The 19,037-nt window shown below is 43.3% G+C and overlaps 1 protein-coding gene across 1 annotated transcript in view; it reads left to right on the forward strand.

Moving 5' to 3' along the window:
- Positions 1–19,037, forward strand: part of STX12 (syntaxin 12) — a 31,700-nt gene that overhangs the window by 9,669 nt on the left and 2,994 nt on the right. Inside the window, exons 2-7 of the mRNA XM_080655145.1 lie at positions 4,761–4,830; positions 8,007–8,106; positions 12,906–13,043; positions 14,060–14,103; positions 14,472–14,577; positions 18,335–18,407. Coding sequence (XP_080511271.1) covers positions 4,761–4,830; positions 8,007–8,106; positions 12,906–13,043; positions 14,060–14,103; positions 14,472–14,577; positions 18,335–18,407 — 531 coding nt within the window. The remainder of the gene's footprint in view (positions 1–4,760; positions 4,831–8,006; positions 8,107–12,905; positions 13,044–14,059; positions 14,104–14,471; positions 14,578–18,334; positions 18,408–19,037) is intronic.

The raw sequence follows: 19,037 nt of genomic DNA on the forward strand, positions 1-19,037 counted from the left end.
ACTTGGGGAGGGGGGTGGTTACGTGAATCCATTGTTGGTATATTAGAGATGCGGGAGAAAGCAAAGCAGGGAAATCTCTGAAATTGGATAAAAAGTAAAACAAAAAGACACATACTTCTTTTACATTGGTAGATACAGGATAGTTATCAATTACAACACAAAGATGGTATATATCAACACAATAAGATAACAAGGAGGGGTTCTGTGGCCTCATGTTCTGGTGCTTTGGTGTAATGGCTGTGTCCTGAGGGGTCTGGAAAAGATTACTTTGACGTTCCAAAGGTATGTTATTGTAGATGCAAAAAGACAACAGATAGGAGACTTCCCATCAAGATGACTGTGTAGGTAAATGCTGTCCTCTCATCCTCCCACAACCACATCAAAATTACAACTAAACTACACAATAACCACTATTCAGAACATCTGAAATCTAGCTGAATGGAAGTCCTACAACTAGGGATTTAAAGAAGAAGCCACACTGAGACCGGTAGGAGGGGCAGAGACGCAGAATGGGTTGGTCCCACACATGTGTGGTGGGTAATAATCAGGAGGGTATTTTGGCTGCAGAGGTCCCTCTGAGGAGTGAGAGGTCCCAGCCTCACACCACCCCTGATCCCAGGGTTCCAGTGCCAGGAAGAGAAATCCCCATAACTTCTGGCTGTAAAAATAAGCAGGGATTGTGGCTGAGTGAGACAGAAGGCTGCTGGAGCCCGAGGCAGTTCCTCGTAAAGGGCCCACACATGGACTTACTCTGATTTACTCCCTCTGTGTTCCAGCTCCGGAGGCCAGCAGCTTGAAAGGCAGCAGGGACATGAGGGGAGGAACTGAATTGTTTGTTATCAGGGTAAAAGCTGGGGTGGGGTGGCTTTCTGTCACACAAAAGTGCTGGCAGAGGCCATTGTTCCTTTTCTGAGACCCCCATACCCCCCAGAAATGGCAGGCAGGCACCATATCTAAGTCTGTACCAACCAGGCTCACAGTTTGCCCCACCCTGGTGATTCCAGAGACCCTGCCCAACCCAACATGTGGGGCCCACCCACGCTGTTTCTAGTGGCTTTTTAATAGGAATGGCTTGTCTTGGCTCATGCTTTAGACTTTCCTAAAATCTCTCAGAAGAGCAGCATGTGGGCTCGTTGTGCCCCATACCTCAGGAAAAGTGGCCCCACACCGAGCACTAGCAGCAGCTGGCCTTGATTCACAGCTTGGCCTCACCTGGGCACCTCTAAGCCCAGAACGGGTAGCAGCCATCTGCAGATCACTTTGTAGCTCATGCTGGGTCACCCTAGGCAGAAAGTAGGTGGCACTGATGTTGGCCTATACCTTCAGGAGGCCCAGCACACCCAGTGGACAGCTTCAGACCACTTTGAAGCACCACCCAACCACCTCCACAAGTGACACACTCAAGGGGTGTACTAAGTGGGCAACAAAGCTCCGTTGAAATAAGTCCTCCATGGGGTGGGTTTCTGCACAGCTGATCTTGCACCGAGGTCAGGGATTGGTGGTCAGTGGTTGCAGCCAGTCCTTGCAGCCTACTTGGCCTGGGGGTAAACCTCTGCCATCAATGTGCCAATAGCAATCAAGGCTCAACTACAATAGGAGGGTGTACACAGCCCACATGGGGTGGGGGAGGAGCGCCTGAGTGCCCAGTTTGGGTGATCAGGGAGGCTGTGGCACTGGATCCTACAGAACACTGGCTACATTAGGCCACTCTATCAAGCCCCAGAGACGTAGCAGCTCTCCTTAATACATGGAAGCAAACACAGGGAAGCTGCCAAAATGAGGAGACAAAGAAATATGTCCCAAATGAAAGAACAGAACAAAACTCCAGAAAAAAAATAAATGGAGACAGGCAATCTACTGGATTCAGAGTTCAAAACACTGGTTATAAGGATGCTCAATGAACTTAGAACTTCCACAGGATAAAAAAGGACATGGAAGCAGGACACAAAAGAAATTGAGGGCTCTATTCTTGTTGCAGAAATCAATGAGGACGGGTGGGGGTGTTCAGATTCCCAGGCAGGCTGTTGTTCCTTCTTGCTGCTAGTTAATCAATTCCTTTGGATCACTGCTGGTTCAGGGCTAGGGACTTAAACATCCAGGATTCAAACATGATCATTCCTTAATCTTAGCAAAATATCTAGGAAAAGGTAGAATTATCTAACAAAACCGTGTGTTTGACTATAGTTAGCATACTAGTAGTTGAAAGAACACAGGTATATACCTGAGATTGACTTTTTGCCCTTCTACTTATTGTGTACCCTTATCCTATATAATAAAGGCCTAGGTGGCGTCATGCCCTCGCATGACATCATCACAAGATGGCTGTCCTCATGTCGTCACAAGATGGCCGGCAGGGGAGGGCAGTTGTGGGTGATCAGGCTGGCAGGGGAGGGCAGTTGGGGGCAACAGGCCTACAGGGGAGGGTAGTTGGGGGCGACCAGGCCTGCAGGGGAGGGCAGTTGGGGGTGACCAGGCTGGCAGGGGAGGGCATTTGGGGGGACCAGGCCTGCAGGAAAGGGCAGTTGGGTGCAACCAGGCCTGCAGGGGAGGACAGTTGGGGGTAACCAGGCCTGCAGGGGAGGGCAGTTAGGGGAGACCAGGCTGGCAGAGGAGGGCAGTTGGGGGCAATTGGGCTGGCAGAGGGGGGCAGTTGGGGGCGATTGGGCTGGTAGGGGAGCAGTTAGGCATCAATCAGGTCGGCAGGGGAGAGGTTAGGGGGCATTCAGGTTGGCAGGCAGAAGCGGTTAGGGACAATCAGGCAGGCAGGCAGGCGAGCGGTTAGGAGCTAGCAGTCCTGGATTGTGAGAGGGATGTCAGACTGCCGGTTTAGGATCAGGCCTAAACCGGCAGTCGGACATCCCCCAAGGGGTCCCAGATTGGAGAGGGTACAGGCCAGGCTGAGGGACACTCCCCCTGTGCACGAATTTCGTGCATCGGGCCTCTAGTATAAGATACTTCTTTAAATATATTACCTCCCCTGCAAAATGAAGATATATCTGCTTCAGATTTTTACTGTGAAAATTAATAAGATAATGTATACAAAGCTCCTAATATAGTGCCTGGTACACAGAGGTGCTCAGTCAGTGGTAACTTTTTATTAATAACTAGTAGCCTGGTGCACAAAATTTTTGCACTCGGCGGGGGCAGGTCCCTCAGCCCAGCCTGCGCCCTCTCGCAGTCCAGGAGCCCTTGGGGGATGTCCAGACCATCAGTCGGACATCCTTAGTGCTACCATGGAGGTGGGAGAGGCTCCTGTCACCCCGCTGTGCTAGCCAGCCGTGAGCCTGGCTTCTGGCTGAGCAGCGCTCCCCCTGTGGGAGCGCACTGACCACCAGGGAGCAAGCAGCTCCTGCAATGAGTGTCTGCCCCCTGGTGGTCAGTGTGCGTCATAGCAACCAGTCATTTTGCCATTCAGTCAATTTGCACATTAGCCTTTTATTATATAGGATAAATGTACATTGCCCAGCCAGTGTGGCTCAGTGGTTGAGCATATTTCTTTTTTTTTTTTAATATATTTTATTGATTTTTTTTTTTTACAGAGAGGAAGGGAGAGGGAGAAAGAGTTAGAAACATCGATGAGAGAGAAACATCGATCAGCCGCCTCCTGCACACCCCTACTGGGGATGTGCCCGCAACCAAGGTACATGCCCTCGACCAGAATCGAACCTGGGACCTTTCAGTCTGCAGGCCGACACTCTATCCACTGAGCCAAACCGGTTTCGGCTATTGAGCATATTTCTGATCATGACACATGCATGGGTTGCAGGCTCAATCCCCAGTAGGGGACATGCAGGAGGCAGCCGATTGATGATTTTCTCTCATTGATGTTTCTATCTCTCTCCCTTCCTCTCTCTGAAATCAGTTTTAAAAATATTTTTTAAAAATATACATTGTCTTTTCAAAAGTGTTTGCTATAAAAAACTGTGTACTAGTGGATTGTAGTTTTTATTGTGAATTGATATTTGGTATTAAGGCCCTTCTAAAGGTGATTACAGCCCTGGCCAGTTTGGCTCAGTGGATAGAGTGTCAACCTGCAGACTGAAGGGTCCCAGGTTCGATTCAGGTCAAGGGCACATGCCGGGGTTGCAGTCTCGATCACCAGTAGGGGATGTGTAGTAGTCGCTGATCAATGATTCTCTCTCATCATTGAAGTTTCAATCTCTCTTTCCCTCTCCCTTCCCCTCTGAACTCAATTAAAAAAATACATTAAAAAAATAAATAAATAAAAGAAAGGTTATTACATTTTAATCCAGTGCCATGGGAAATCTGGAAAAATTCGGAAGTTCTTTGGGGATGATGAACAAAACCACCACCTTCCACTTAAAGATGTAGTTACTCTATAGACAAAGGTGAACCCCGAAATTAGTGTTGTTTTTTTTTAATATTTTGATTTCAGAGAGGAAGGGAGAGGGAGAAAGGGAGAGAAACATCAATGAGAGAGAATAATTGATCGGCTGCCTCATGGACACCCCTTACTGGGGATCAGTCTGCAGCCCTGCATGTGCCCTGACTAATGTACCCTGACCAGGAATTGAACTGTGACTTCCTGGTTCATAGGTCAATGCTCAACCACCGAGTCATGCTGGCTGGGCAGGAATTTAGTTTTAAAGGGATATGTATATGCCAAGGTTTTGATCATAGCAGTCTTTCTGTTAGTGGCATGTATTCAGGATATAGAAAGAAATTGGTGATCTTAGATGTAGGGTGCTCATGATGAATCTATTTTTCTTTTAACAAGTCTTTCTTCTCCCTCTCTGCAGCTGTTCAGATAAAGAATTTGATGAGCCAACTAGAAACTAAGCAGGACTCCACCAAGCTACAGGAAAATCTGTGAGTAGCTTCCTAACAAGGCTGGGTTTTGTGAGGGTCCTTCAAGGACACACTTAAAGTCAATGCTGCATGGCAGCTTAGGTGTCAGGCCTGTGAAGTCAGAATGAGAGGCAGTGGGACATGAGGCAATAGCTGGATCTAGAAGAGGGGCAACAAAATATATTAATGGATGTGATCTTCCCTGCCTCTTCAAGTCCCTGATCTCTGGTTCTTTCTTCCCTTGGGCAGTTTGGCAGAACAGCTTAGGGAAATAAAGAAGGAATCCTACCTCTCTTAAACTGTATTTTGCCTAAATGAGCCTCCCTGGTGGCAGAGGCCTGATGATCTGCAGAGCTCATCTCATCTAGTTGGATTTCCCAACTATATACGTTATTAGAAAATGTATTCAGAGTGATCCCAGGGAAGTCTGAGAGAATAGTAGACTGGTAGCAGGCACATATGATTCTTTTTTTTTTTTTTTTTTAAATATATTTTATTGATATTTTACAGAGAGGAAGGGAGAGGGATAGAGAGCCAGAAACATCGATGAGAGAGAGAAACATTGATCAGCTGCCTCCCGCACATCTCCCACTGGGGATGTGCCTGCAACCAAGGTACATGCCCTTGACTGGAATTGAACCCGGGACCCTTCAGTCCTCAGGCTGACATTCTATCCACTGAGCCAAACCGGTTTCGGCTTTTTTTTTTTTTTTTTTTAATATTTTTATTGATTTCAGAGAAGAAGGGAGAGGGAGAGAGAGATAGAAACATCAATGATGAGAGAGAATCATTGATTGGCTTCCCCTCCTGGGGATTGAGCCCACAACCTGAGCACGTGCCCTTGACTGGGATCAAACCTGGGACCCTTCAGTCCGCAGGCCGATGCTCTATCCACTGAGCTAAACCAGCTAGGGCTGATTCTTTTGATCACATCCTTCTTGAGTACATTTCTGCTTTTTGAAGTTCTATTCTTCATCTTTAAAAGATACTGAGTAATGTTCTTTATTTCCTGTCCTAGACTTTGTGAAATGAGAGAATAACTTACTACATTGAGCATTTTCCAGGGAGATGTGAAATATCTCTGGATATGTTAGTCCTGTCTGGGATGTTCAGGCTCCTGATGGACTCCCTCTTGTTTTTGACTCTTATTTTTTTATCTTGGAGGTCCCTTTGCAGTGAAAAAACATTAATAATTAGTAGTGTGGTTTCTCTGTCCTCCCTTAAAACCTTTGTAAAAATGGCCAGATAGAGGAAATCATGACTGAGAGGAGCTCTTTTTGTATTTCCACTACTTTCCTTTTTTCTTAAAATATATTTTTATTGATTTCAGAGAGGAAGGGAGAGGGAGAGAGAGATAGAAACATCACTGCTGAGAGAGAATCATTGATCGGCTGCCTCGTGCACAACCCCTACTGGGGATCTAGCCTGCGACCCAGGCATGTGCCCTGACCTCCTAGTTCATAAGTCGACGCTCAACCACTGAGCCACACCGGCCGGGCTATTTCCACTATTCACTTCCACCTAATATATTATACTAGAGCCCAATGCACGGATTCGTGCACTGGTGGGGTCTTTCAGCCTGGCCTGTGTCCTCTCGCAATCCGGGACTCTGGGGGGATGTAGTAGTGCACAAAGTGGCAGGTGCTGGGCGCCGCGCCACTCCCTCTCATCCTGGCCCCTCTGTGCCTGTACCGCCACTGCTTGGTAGCATGCTGCCACGGTTGCAGGAGAGGCTCACACCACAGCTGCACTTGCCAGCAGTGAGCCCGGTGTCTGGCACCCGTCAGTCAGCTGAGCAGTGCTCTCGCCAGGGGGCAGCTCCTGCATTGAGTGTCTGCCCTCTTGTTGTCAGTGTGCATCATAGTGACCAGTCCACTGGTCATTCGGTCACTTAGGCTTTTATATATATAGACTAGAGGCCCAATGCATGAAATTCGTGCATGGCAGGGGAGGTGTCCCTCAGCCCAGCCTGCACCCTCTCCAATCTGGGACATCCCTCTCACAATCTGGGACTGCTAGCTCCTAACTGCTTGCCTGCCTGCCTGCCTGATTGCTCCTAACTGCTTCTGCCTGCCAACCTGATTGCCCCCTAACCACTCCCCTGCCGGCCTGGTTGCCCCCAACTGTCCTCTCCTGCCGACCTGATCACCCCCAACTGCCCTTCCCTACTGGCCTGTTCACCCCCAACTGCCCTCCCCTGCTGGCCTGATCACCCACACTGCACTCCCCTGCTGGCCATCTTGTGGTGGCCATCTTGTGGCGGCCATCTTGTGACTACGTCGCGCGACGCCACCTAGGCTTTTATTATATAGGATATCCTTGTCTCTTTAATGTCCTTCCATCTCTACTCCATATATATGTGTTTTCACACTATAGAGCTTTTTTGTTTTAGAGGGAAGAAGCAGAAAGACAAGCATAAAGAACTGGTAGGGAGTCAAGGCTAAAGCTGAAGGAGCATGAGCTTTAAGCAAGAACTTAGGAGTAGATCTTTGGAACTTGCTCTCTAAGGTAGGAGCTGTGCTTTTAATGCACATTTCATCCAACTGCCAGGATTCTGTCTGTAGGCAGTGGACTGTGACGGTAGCCGTGCGAACTCCTGGACAGCTCATTGTGAGAGAGTCCAGTGTGTTAAAACAATTAGATTTAGTGGGGCAGTGGCTCTTCTTATATTCCTATCACAACTGCTGATATGCTTTTCTTTTCTCCTCAAAGAGTTAAAATACCTGATCATCACATTTCACTGAGACATGTTCTTTCTGCTCGGTAATATGAAGAGCCTTGAAGTGGGTTTGACTGGGCAGTAGTTCTGGAATTTTGTTGTGAACCCAGGCATCTAGGAACCTACTTCTTCATGTACCCTTTCATTCCCTGCATAATGAGACACTCTGAGAATAAGCTGATACTAACTATAGCAGCTCTCAAGAAGTGAGGATAGCGCTAACTGGTTTGGCTCAGTGCATAGAGCATCAGCCTGTGGACTGAAAGGTCCCAGGTTCGATTCCAGTCAAGGGCATGTACCTTGGTTGCAGGCACATCCCCAGTAGGAGGTGTGCAGGAGGCAGCTGATTGATGTTTCTCTCTCATCGATGTTTCTAACTCTATCCCTCTCCTTTCCTCTCTGTAAAAAATCAATAAAATATATTTTTTAAAAAAGAAAATAAGTGAGGATATTCTGAAACCTGTCTTTTCTCTCTTAGGCAGCAGTTGCAACACTCTACAAATCAGCTTGCCAAGGAAACAAATGAATTACTGAAGGAATTAGGGTCCTTGCCCCTCCCCTTATCTACTTCAGAACAGGTAGGTATATTCTGTTTTTTTTGTTTTGTTTTTTAATAAAAAAAGGACTTAGTTTTAATGGAAATACAGTGTGTGAAACAAAAATAACTTGGCCTTTTGTGCTGGATTAGACCTTCTCTAAACCTCAACTTCATTATCAGTAAAATGGGAGTATGTGGCCATTGTGACAAGAAAAAGAATGTGTGCACCAGATCTTGCAAATTGCCTGGCAGTTAGTAGATACTCAATATGTGGTGATTGCTGTTATTATTAATAAGAACATATTAATATACTAGTACTAATAAAACAGGTTTAACTGAAGAAGAATCTCAGCTTTTGCATCTTTTTGGGTTTGGGCTAGCAGCTTTACGTTTTCAGGCTTCATCCTAGTTTGTTTTGTATCTAGTATCTATATATTCCAATCACATGTCTTTTTACATTTTGCCTTCACTTTCACATCCCATCACAAGTCTTTCATAGGTCTCAGGTTGAGGAAATGCTCAGGGAAAAAAGACTTCTCTTTTCAAGTAATTTTATTCAGTGCCATTTAAATCCTTAAAAATACACACTTTTTATAGGGATTCATTGTTTCGTTGTTCTTCCCTGCCTTTTGTTCACACGTTCATGAAGTCAGATGTGCTCCCTCCATTGTGGCTGGACTCTTTTACCTGTCATTCATGATCTACCTCAAATTCTGTCTCTTCCAGGGGAAAAAACCTTCACCTACCTAAGCCTGTTGTGAGTCCATTTTGTTTTTTAACTTTTTAAAAATATGATCTTTATCCATTTTTTTACATTTTAGGCACTTTCAAATTCTTTATATATATATTTTAATATTTATGTATATATATGATTTTTAATATATATATGTGTGTATATATATATATATATACACACACATATATATATATACATATATATATATGATTTCAGAGAGGACGGGAGAGGGAGAGAGAGAGATAGAAACATCAATGATGAGAGAGAATCATTGATCTGCTGCCTCCTGCATGCCTACCACTGGGAATCGAGCCCACAACCTGGCATGTGCCCTTGACTGGAATCAAACCCAGGACCCTTCAGTCCACAGGCCAGTGCTCTATCCACTGAGCCAAACCAGCTCGGGCTGCTTTTAACTTTTATACCATTCATGGGGGCACTTAACTTACATTACTTTTTTAAAAATTTTAGATAGAGAAAGGCGGGGAGAGAGAGATCAATTTGTTGTTCTACTTATTTATACATTCATTGGTTGTTTCTTTTATGTGCCCTGATCAGGGATTGAACCCACAACCTTGGTATATTGGGATGGTGCTCTAATCAACTGAGCTATCCGGCTGGGGCCTATTATTAAACTTTTTAAATGATGATGTCTTATCTATGATGGCCCTAAAGATGAAGTCTACAACTTTCCTATCCAGGGGTAGTCAGTGAGTTGTGGCTGTTGGAACATAAAATAATATTAGTGTGTTGTTACCATCATTTTGAATAGAGTGTGTTATTGTTCCATGAAACTTGTTTCATATATATGCATGTATATGATACTGGATCAAGATGTCACAGTCTTACTGTGTGTCTCCATCAAAAAAAGTGTGAAGATCACTAGTTTAATCTGTACCTGGCAAGCTATTTAATGAAGTGTATGTTCAGTCTTTGGAGTTTTGGTGCCCCTTGCACAAAAGAGAGGATGCTTTCTCATCTTGCTACAAAGTAGTTAAGATAGAAGATAATCTTCATGTACTCATTCTTTGGTTATCTGTATGTGTGCTGTTCTAGTTGTTACTCATGCGGATATTTCAGTATGGACAAAGTTCCATCCAGTATCTCTAAATTGTTTCAAAATTACCCCTCTTTTCCTCCCAGCTGTGCACTGGAGAATACACTCTTGTAGATAATCTTAGTAGTAAACAGGAGTCTAAGGGTCTGATGCAAACAGAGCATTGAAAGTACTTAAGAAATAAATAGTAGCCTAAGCAAAATATAATTAGAAAGTCAACTCTGCCAACAAACAAACAAACAAAAGGATCTAATGTATTCCAAAACAGATAGAAGTTATTTTTGGATTATGCATGTTATTGTTCCCTTCCCTTATCCTGGATCATAAAACATGATATAGATCTGTAAACATACTCTTTCTAGTGAAATATAATTCCTTGATTTCTTTCCTCCTATTGTGCTGAATACTCTTTTCCTTTCAGGTCTTTGTTCATCTAATTAATCTTAGCCACATTACCCATCTTGTGCTACTGTCCTTTGCCTCAAGCTATTTACTCTATTTTTCAGTATTTTTTTCAGATTTATGTACTATCATCAGTGATTATGTAGTTGCTAAATCCAATGACCTTTTTGGTTCTTCCTCACTTTTCTTCTCTGATTCATTGATCTTGCCCAGCCTGTCTCCACTGAAACCTTTCTTCCTTCATTCCGTCTGGTGAACCTTTTCGGGCTTATTTTCTCTAATCCCAGGTTGTGTCTCGGCCTCCTTCTCTGAGTCTGTTGCTTCCTAGAATGGGCATGCTCTGCCATCCATTGATGCTCTTATTTTCTCACTCTGCTTCTCCCTCAGGAGTCCTATCTACTTTTATAAGCTCCCTGTCATCTTTATGAACATGACCCCCAGATCTTTTTCCAGCCCTAGCCTCTAAGCCTCTATTGCCAATTCCTGTTCTGAACTCTCCTCTTCATCTGAAATGTAGTGTGTTGTGTTATATTGAATTCCTCCCATTCCTCCTAAACACCTTAACTAAGCTGATTTGCAATACGTATTATCATAGAAAATTTAGCCTTTAGACGTAATATTCCCACTCAACCAAATTTGTCCTGAGGAAAAAAGTACTAAGAGGAAAAAAACAACTTTACTCCGGAGCCAAATTTCCTGGATTTAAATTCTACCTGTGCCACTTACTGTGTGTGACCCTGGCAAATTATTAACCAATCTCTGTGCCTCAGTGAAAGGGGGACTATAATAGTAAAATAGGGACTATAATATTACCTAACTAAGGTAGGATCTTGTACAGATTAAATGAATTATTATATAAAGTACTTATATCAGTACATGCACATAGTAAGCACTCTATAAATTCTAGCTATCATAAAGGGGCTCATTTTAGCTTTATTTAGAATATTTAAAAAGTGGGAACAATCTAGAAGGAATGTTTACATAAAATTACTAGATCAGTTTGATGGAATATTGTGTAACAAAGACCGTAATTGTGACGAGTATGATAACTTGGAAAGTGTGTGTGCTATACTTAAAAGAGTATTTTTTGATAGATTGGGGCATGATGTTTCCCCCCTTATTGTTACAATGTTTATGAAAAAATAAAAATCCCAGAAAAAGGAAAAAAAGTTCCTCATCTAAGTTTGCTATCAGTATTACCATCACTCTCTTCAGTGTGAAATTTGAGTCATTCTTGACTTTACCCCCTTCCCCCACAGCCACTCACTAAACCATGTTTCTTAAATTTATTTTTTTGTGTTCCCATTACTGACAGAGACCGTATCCTCCTAACCTTAAATCTAGATAGACTATTGCAGTAATCTTTTTGACTTGTTTTTTTTCCGTTCTATCTTGTACAATATCACAGACTAATTTTTGTAAGTTATCATTTTGTACCCATCATGTTTCCTGCTCAGAAATCTTAGTTCTTTAGAGATTAAGTTCCAAAATTATTTGCTTGGCACTTAAAACCTGCTGTGGTCAACCCCTTTCCTGCCTTTCCAATTTCATCTTGTAGCTGTTGTCGTGAAAAACCTTTGGTTCCAGCCTTAGTCCCCTTCACTGGGCCTTTGCTCACACTGTCCTCCTGCTGGCTTTGCCCAGCCCCTTCTCTCTCGCCGTACTCTGTCTTCAGTGACCACCTCCTCTTGAGGCCTTTTTGATTTCTTGAGTTCTTACTGATTATACCTGCCTCTAAACTCCTATAGTACTGATTGGATATAGCAGTTATTTATAATGATTTGTTACTTGTATCTGTATATCCTTTATCTATAAATACATGGTAAGTTGTTTGAGGTTAGGGGTGAGTTTTTACTTCTATGTTCTCAGCACGCAGCAAGTGCTCTCATTATGTGTTTTTTGAGACATAGAATCAATACGCTTAGTTAAGGTAGCCTGTAACTACAAACTAGTTTTCAGGTTCTCAAAGATTTAAAACCTCACCATAGTAAAGGAAAATGACCCTGTGGTTTTCAGGGAAGCTGTGAACTCAGCATAGATGAATACAGTTTTAACACTTTAATAAAAACAACCCTGGGTCCATTCTGAGTTCAAAGGCATTTATTAGGCTTTTGATTCTTTTTTTTTTTTAATATTTTTATTGATATCAGAGAGGAAGGGAGAGGGAGAGAGAGATAGAAACATCAACGATCAGAGAGAATCATTGATTGGCTGCTTCCTGCACGCCCCCTACGGGCATTGAGCCCGCAGCCCGGGCATGTGCCCTTGACCGGAATCGAACTCAGGACCCTTCAGTCCGCAGGCCGATGCTCTATCCATTGAGACAAGCGGCAAGGGCGGCTTTTGATTCTTCAGGGATCCAAACTTCTGAAATGCAATTCCTTCTGAGATTACTTTACAAGGTAAATGACACCCAGTTCCCAGCGTTGTCAGAATGAATATTTTCGTTCTGACGTGGCCTATAGTGTTAACTAGGAATTTGAGTTAGCAATGAGCAAATTTATTAATTTAAGGAAGATCCTATTTCATAGTAATTTCCCCAGTAGGAAATCTTTAGGAGATATAATATACTGCTTTTAATGGGTATGAAACCAAATGGTTTGAGATTAGTATGAAATTTTAAGTTTTTGTTTAATTTCCTTAGCGCCAGCAGAGACTTCAAAAGGAACGCCTCATGAATGACTTCTCTGCAGCCTTAAACAATTTCCAGGCTGTGCAGAGAAGGGTGTCTGAAAAGGAAAAGGAGAGTATTGCCAGAGCAAGAGCTGGATCTCGACTTTCTGTAAGTTTATTCCCCAAAGAAGACCTTGGCAAATTTCAGGATGTTCTTTCCTATGTTTTCTTCCCCTGACCATTAGCCTTTGTTTACTATTTCCCCAAATAATAGATATAGACATTAGCTGCTGCAAAATGCTAGATTGATAAAACCTGTGTAAAAAAATAATGTGTGCATATGGCAAAGACGAGAAAGGAATGTTAACAAAGGTTTTAAAAAGTGACAGGTAGGATTATGTACAATTTTCTTTTTTATTGTTATATTGGTCTTCTGTTTCAAACAAAAAAAGAAGAAAAAATGAATCTGTTCCTTGGAATATAGTATGCTAAGTTATTTGGACTAGCTTTCTCTTTGAAAAGAATTAACAAATACTGGATTTTATCAACCCAACATCTCAAAAGTACCTAAGAGCCAGGAGAATATTAAGGTCAAAATCTAAGAGAAAGTGAGAACCTGTAGAAGTAAGCAGAGCACTGAAACTGCCTTTGCACTGAGTACATTTACTGAGACAAACTTGAACTTCAGGGTTTTTTTGTTAATCCTCACCTGAGGATATTTTTCCATTGACTTTTTAGAGAGAGTGGAAGGGATGGGGAGAGACAGAGAGAGAAACATCGATTGCTTGCCTCCCTCACACACCCTGACCAGGGCCAGAGATCCAGCTTGCGACCCAGGTACATGGCCTTGACTGGAATCGAACCTGAGACCCTTCAGTCTATGCGCCAACACACTAACCACTGAGCAAAACTGGCCAGGGCTCATTATTTTTAAGCCTCTCTCCTGCCCATGTTCTCTCATCTTGTTTAGTATGCTTTCAGTTCTGAGCACAACCTGGAATGCAGATTTTTGTTTCTCACCCATTTCCTAGTCAAGACAGATTGCCAGAGCCCTGTGCCATCTTGTAGACCCTGTTGGAGCCAAGGGCTGTTGCTTCTTTACACTCTAGTTAAAGAAAGCTATTATTTTGTGCGTCTGTGACATGTTTCTGGATAACAGCAGCAATAATGCCCTCTGCTTTCTAGGCAGAAGAGAGGCAAAGAGAGGAGCAGCTCGTCTCATTTGACAGGTAAAAGAATTATTCAGACAACCTGCTGGCTAGTTGAGATGGGATTCTATTCTTTATACTTTTAACTTTAAAAATCAGTGAGAAAAAAAAGAAGGAAAAATAAAGAGAAACCTGAAGTGTCCCATCCCTCATAATTCTGCTTCATCTCAGTCTTGCCCATGAAAGCTGGGACTTTGTTTTCTTGGTGTTATAAGCACTTTGCCTCTGGATATGAAAATTGTGGCCCTCAGGACTTTGTATTGATTGATAGCAGAGGAGTTGGAGTCTGTAATGTCCTCGGATAGGCTCTGCTGGCAGTAGAGATGCTGTAGCTGTCTCAGGCACACCTTTGAGAGGAGGAATCAACTAGAGTGCTTGTCTCCCTGCAGCCATGAGGAGTGGAACCAGATGCAAAGCCAGGAGGATGAGGTGGCCATCACCGAGCAGGATCTGGAACTTATTAAGGAGAGGGAAACGGCGATTCGGCAGCTGGAGGTGAGAGCCAGTTCATGTTTTTTGTTTGACTTAATGTATCTGTGCTGTATAATCCACTTGGATTTTCTCTCAGTGATTATGAAAAAACATGAAATGAGTCTTGTGTGGTGTGGATATTAGATTTCAATGTAATCATGGTGAATTTGAATGACTTTTATGATGACAGTGGCCATGGTGCCCAGGAATACCCAAATCCTCCCCTCAAGCACCATATCTTCTATGGTCTCCATGAGAATATGCATGGAGAACAGCAAGGCAAACAAATATTTTATTGTTCATTGAGACTTCACCCCCAAACCTCAGTGCCAATCTGTAGGTTAGGTAGAGCTCTACATGGAGCCCCTTTGCTTAGTCGGAATAGCCCAGAATAAAGGTAGGCCGAACAGTTTGCTCCATTTTTGTGCATCCCAAAGTCTAATCCCAAGTTGTGGATATTACTTCAGTAGGTCAGAGAAATTGGAATAATTTTTGATGCGGGGATTGAGAGAGAGAGATATTGAAGCCTTTTTTTACCTGTGTTTTCAACTTTAATCTTGCACAGTGACCAGTAAAATAGTCTTAAACTTGCGTAGTTTCCTCCTACATGAAGGTAGAGACTGCCATCCCTGGGGGGCAGAGCGGATGGGAGGATTGTGGAGAGGAGCAATTTTGAGCTCCTCCCTGACCTTCATCTGTGGCAGTAGTTCTGAACCCTGACAGCACATTAGAACCACTTAGACTTCTTTTTTTTTTTTTAATATATTTTATTGATATTTTACAGAGAGGAAGGGAGAGGGATAGAGAGCTAGAAACATCGATGAGAGAGAAACATCGATCAGCTGCCTCCTGCACACCTCCCACTGGGATGTGCCCGCAACCAAGGCACATGCCCCTGACCGGAATCGAACCTGGGACCCTTGAGTCCGCAGGCCAACACTCCACCCACTGAGCCAAACCGGTTAGGACACCACTTGGACTTCTTAAAAAAAAAATCCCAGCCCTCCTCCCTCACACACCAATTGTTAGTTTGGACTATGTGGAACTCCTATTTTTTGTAAGTTAAAAATGGGCAAATATCCACAAGAGGCCCTGGGGGTGGGTTTTTAAATTTTTTTTAAATTTATTGACTTTAGAGACAATGATTTGTTGTTCCACTTCTTTGTGCATTCATTAGTTGATTCTTGTATATACCCTGGCTTGGGATTGAACTGCAACCTTGACATATTGGTACAATGCTCCAACCAACTGAGCTAACCAGCCAGGGCATCAGAGATATATATTTTTTAATTTCCCAGATGATAATATGCATTCAGGGTTGAGACACACTGCCCTGAGTCCCGTCAGTGTCTGGTCTTAGATGAGATACTTCATCCTCAAGTTAGATTATTTAATTTCCTTCAAAAATATTGTATCTTTCTTTTTCTCACCCACTGCTATTGGTTCTCTAACATTAGAAATACTGTTATAGCAGGGAGAGAACATATTGAGCTAAGGAAAGCAAAGTAACTTAGTGAATGTAATGGGCACTTCACATTCAACAGAATTAAGTCCAAATTCTTTAGCCAGGCTCGATTTTCATGTCCAGTCGTTTCCTATATCTAATATACAATCCCTGTTCTAATAGAAAATAACATACTCTTATGTGTCTCCTGTCCTCATACTACACTTCTGGCACATCACATCAAGCAATTCTGCCACACCAGCTGGATGTCCTACAATCTAACTCAATTCTGACACTATCTACCTGGAGATAGCATCAGATCCCACAGGTTGAGTTCAATCCCACGTTTCAGATACCATTGTCAAGTCCAGGTTGTTATCTGTGCTTCTGACTGACAGGCTCTAAATTGGAGGTTCCCATCACCCGCTCCTTGGTTTTGATTAATTTGCTAGAGTGTGGCTCACAGAACTCAGGAAAACAAGTTCCTTATTAGATTACTGGTTTATTATAGAAGAATACAACTCAGGAATAGCCAAATGGAAGAGCTACATAGGCAAGCAAGGTATGTGGGAAAGGGTGTGGAGCTTCCATGCTTTCTCCAGGTGTGCCATTCTCCCAGGTATACCATGCGTTCACCAACCCAGAACTCTCAGAACCTGTTGTTTAGGATTTCTGTGGAGGCTTCATTTCATGAGCTTGATTGATTAAATGATTGGCCTTGAGGATTGATTCAGCCTCCAGTACCTCTCCCCGCCCCAGAATGCAGCTGAATGTTCCAGCCTTCAGATTCAAAGCATCCTCCATCCTTAGGGATTATCCAGAAGTCAAGTCTTTAACATAAACTTTGGTGTGGTTGAATAAGGCTTGTTACGAATAAGAAGACACCTTTATCTTTTCTCACTTAGGAAATTCCAAGGTGTTAGGAGCTCTGTGATGGGAATGGGACAAAGACCAAATATATATTTATTATAAATAACAATACTGCATCTATGTTATAGCCAAACTGTGCTATTGCTCTTTAACTCAGTTACCTTTCCATTTATATAGCTTCTCTTTTGCTTTAAGGCACAACTCAAGTCCTACCTGTCCTGCAGAATCTTTCTCCTCTACACAATGTTCTGTACTATTTATTAGTCATTTCCCCTATAAAAACCCTTCTTTTTTATCTTGTTGTGTGCTGATCCCCTCAATTCCTACTTAGCTATTAAGTCCTTTTGCATCTGTCCCAACAAAAGCAAACTCTTAGCAAGTAATTGAGAGTGATAGGAAGAACTATTCTTGTTAGTTATGATTAGGAAGTCATTGCTTTCAAGGTATGAGTTTTTATTGTAGCATTCTGAGAGGCAGTGTATTGCAATAAAAAGAGCATGGGCTTTAAGGACGTCATCCTAGCTGTAACACTTAGTTTTCTCACTGAGGAGCTATGTGACTAGACAAATTACATAACCTCTCTGAGCCTCATTATCCTCAAAGATACTTACTTCATAGAGTTACTGAATGATTAATTTAAACTCTTTTAAAAAAGTTTTTATTGATTGCAGACAGGAAGGGAGAGGGAGAGAGAGATAGAAACATCAATGAGAGAGAAACATTAACATCTATTGGCTGCCTCCTGCAAGCCCCCTACTGGGGATGGAGCCCGCAACCCAGGCATGTGTCCTGACTTGGAATCAAACTGTGACCTCTTGGAGTTTGGGTCAATGCTCAACCATTGAACCACACCAGCCGGGCATAAATGATTAATTTAAATATAAAGGAGGCATAGTAACATAATGAAAACATCATGAACTTTTAATTCTCAGTTTGGCCACTTGTTGTGAGACCTTGACACAAATCATTAAACCTCTCTGAGCCCCAGTTTTCTCTTCTATAGAATGTGGATAAACATGTCTCATTGGGTGTCATGAGGACCTAGTAAGTAATAATTCACAATAGTTAACACTATGAAGTGCTTATTGCACAGTTCTAAGAACTTTATATATGATTTATAAGCCTTAAAAACACGTGTTGCCCTAGCTGGTTTGGCTCAGTGGATAGAGCGTTGTCCTACAGACTGAAGAATTCCTGGTTCGATTCCAGTCAAGGGCACCTGCCTGGGTTGTGGGCTCAATCCCCAGTAGGGAGGCGTGCAGGATGAAGCCAATCAATGATTCTCTCTCATCATCGATGTTTCTATCTCTCTCCCTCTCCCTTACTCTCTGAAATCAATAAAAATATATTTTTCAAAAAACACATTGTGTTATGTTAATAGCTTCAGTTATGTTACTAACTTCAGGTAAGGAGAGGAAATGAATCTCTGACATGTTGCTTAATGTTTATTGTTTTGGTGTTCCTTAGGCTGACATTTTGGATGTCAATCAGATATTTAAAGATTTGGCTATGATGATCCATGACCAGGGTGATCTGATTGGTATGTATTATTAACTAGAGGCCCAGTGCATGAAATTCGTGCACAGGGGTGTGTGTCCCTCAGCCCAGCCTGCATCCTCTCCAATCTGGGACCCCCCAGGGGATGTCCGACTGGCCGTTTAGGCCCAATCCTGGTGGGATCGGGCCTAAATGGACAGTCTAACATCCCTCTCACAATCCAGGACTGCTGGCTCCCAACTGCTTGCCTTCCTGCCTTCCTGATTGCCCCTAACCACTTCTGCCTGCCAGCCTGATCACCCCCTAACCACTCCCCTGCAGGCCTGGTCCCCCCCAACTGCCCTCCCCTGCAGGCCTGGTCCCCCCAACTGCTCTCACCTGCAGGCCTGGGTCTCCCCCAACTACCCTTCCCTGCAGGCCCGGTCGCCCCCAACTTCCTCCTCTGCTGGCCTGGTCACCCCTAACTGCCCTCCCCTGCAGGTTTGATTGTCCCCAACTGCCCTCCCTTGCAGGCCTGGTCCCTCCCAACTGCCCTCCCCTGCTGGCCATCTTGTGGCGACCATCTTGTGTCCACATGGGGGCAGCCATCTTTGACCATATGCGGGGAGCCATCTTGTGTGTTGGAGTGATGGTCAATTTGCATATTACTCTTTTATTAGATAGGATTCTGGGG

The sequence above is a fragment of the Plecotus auritus genome (genome assembly GCF_963455305.1).
Source record: "Plecotus auritus genome assembly, chromosome: 2".
Classification (NCBI taxonomy): Eukaryota; Metazoa; Chordata; class Mammalia; order Chiroptera; family Vespertilionidae; genus Plecotus; species Plecotus auritus.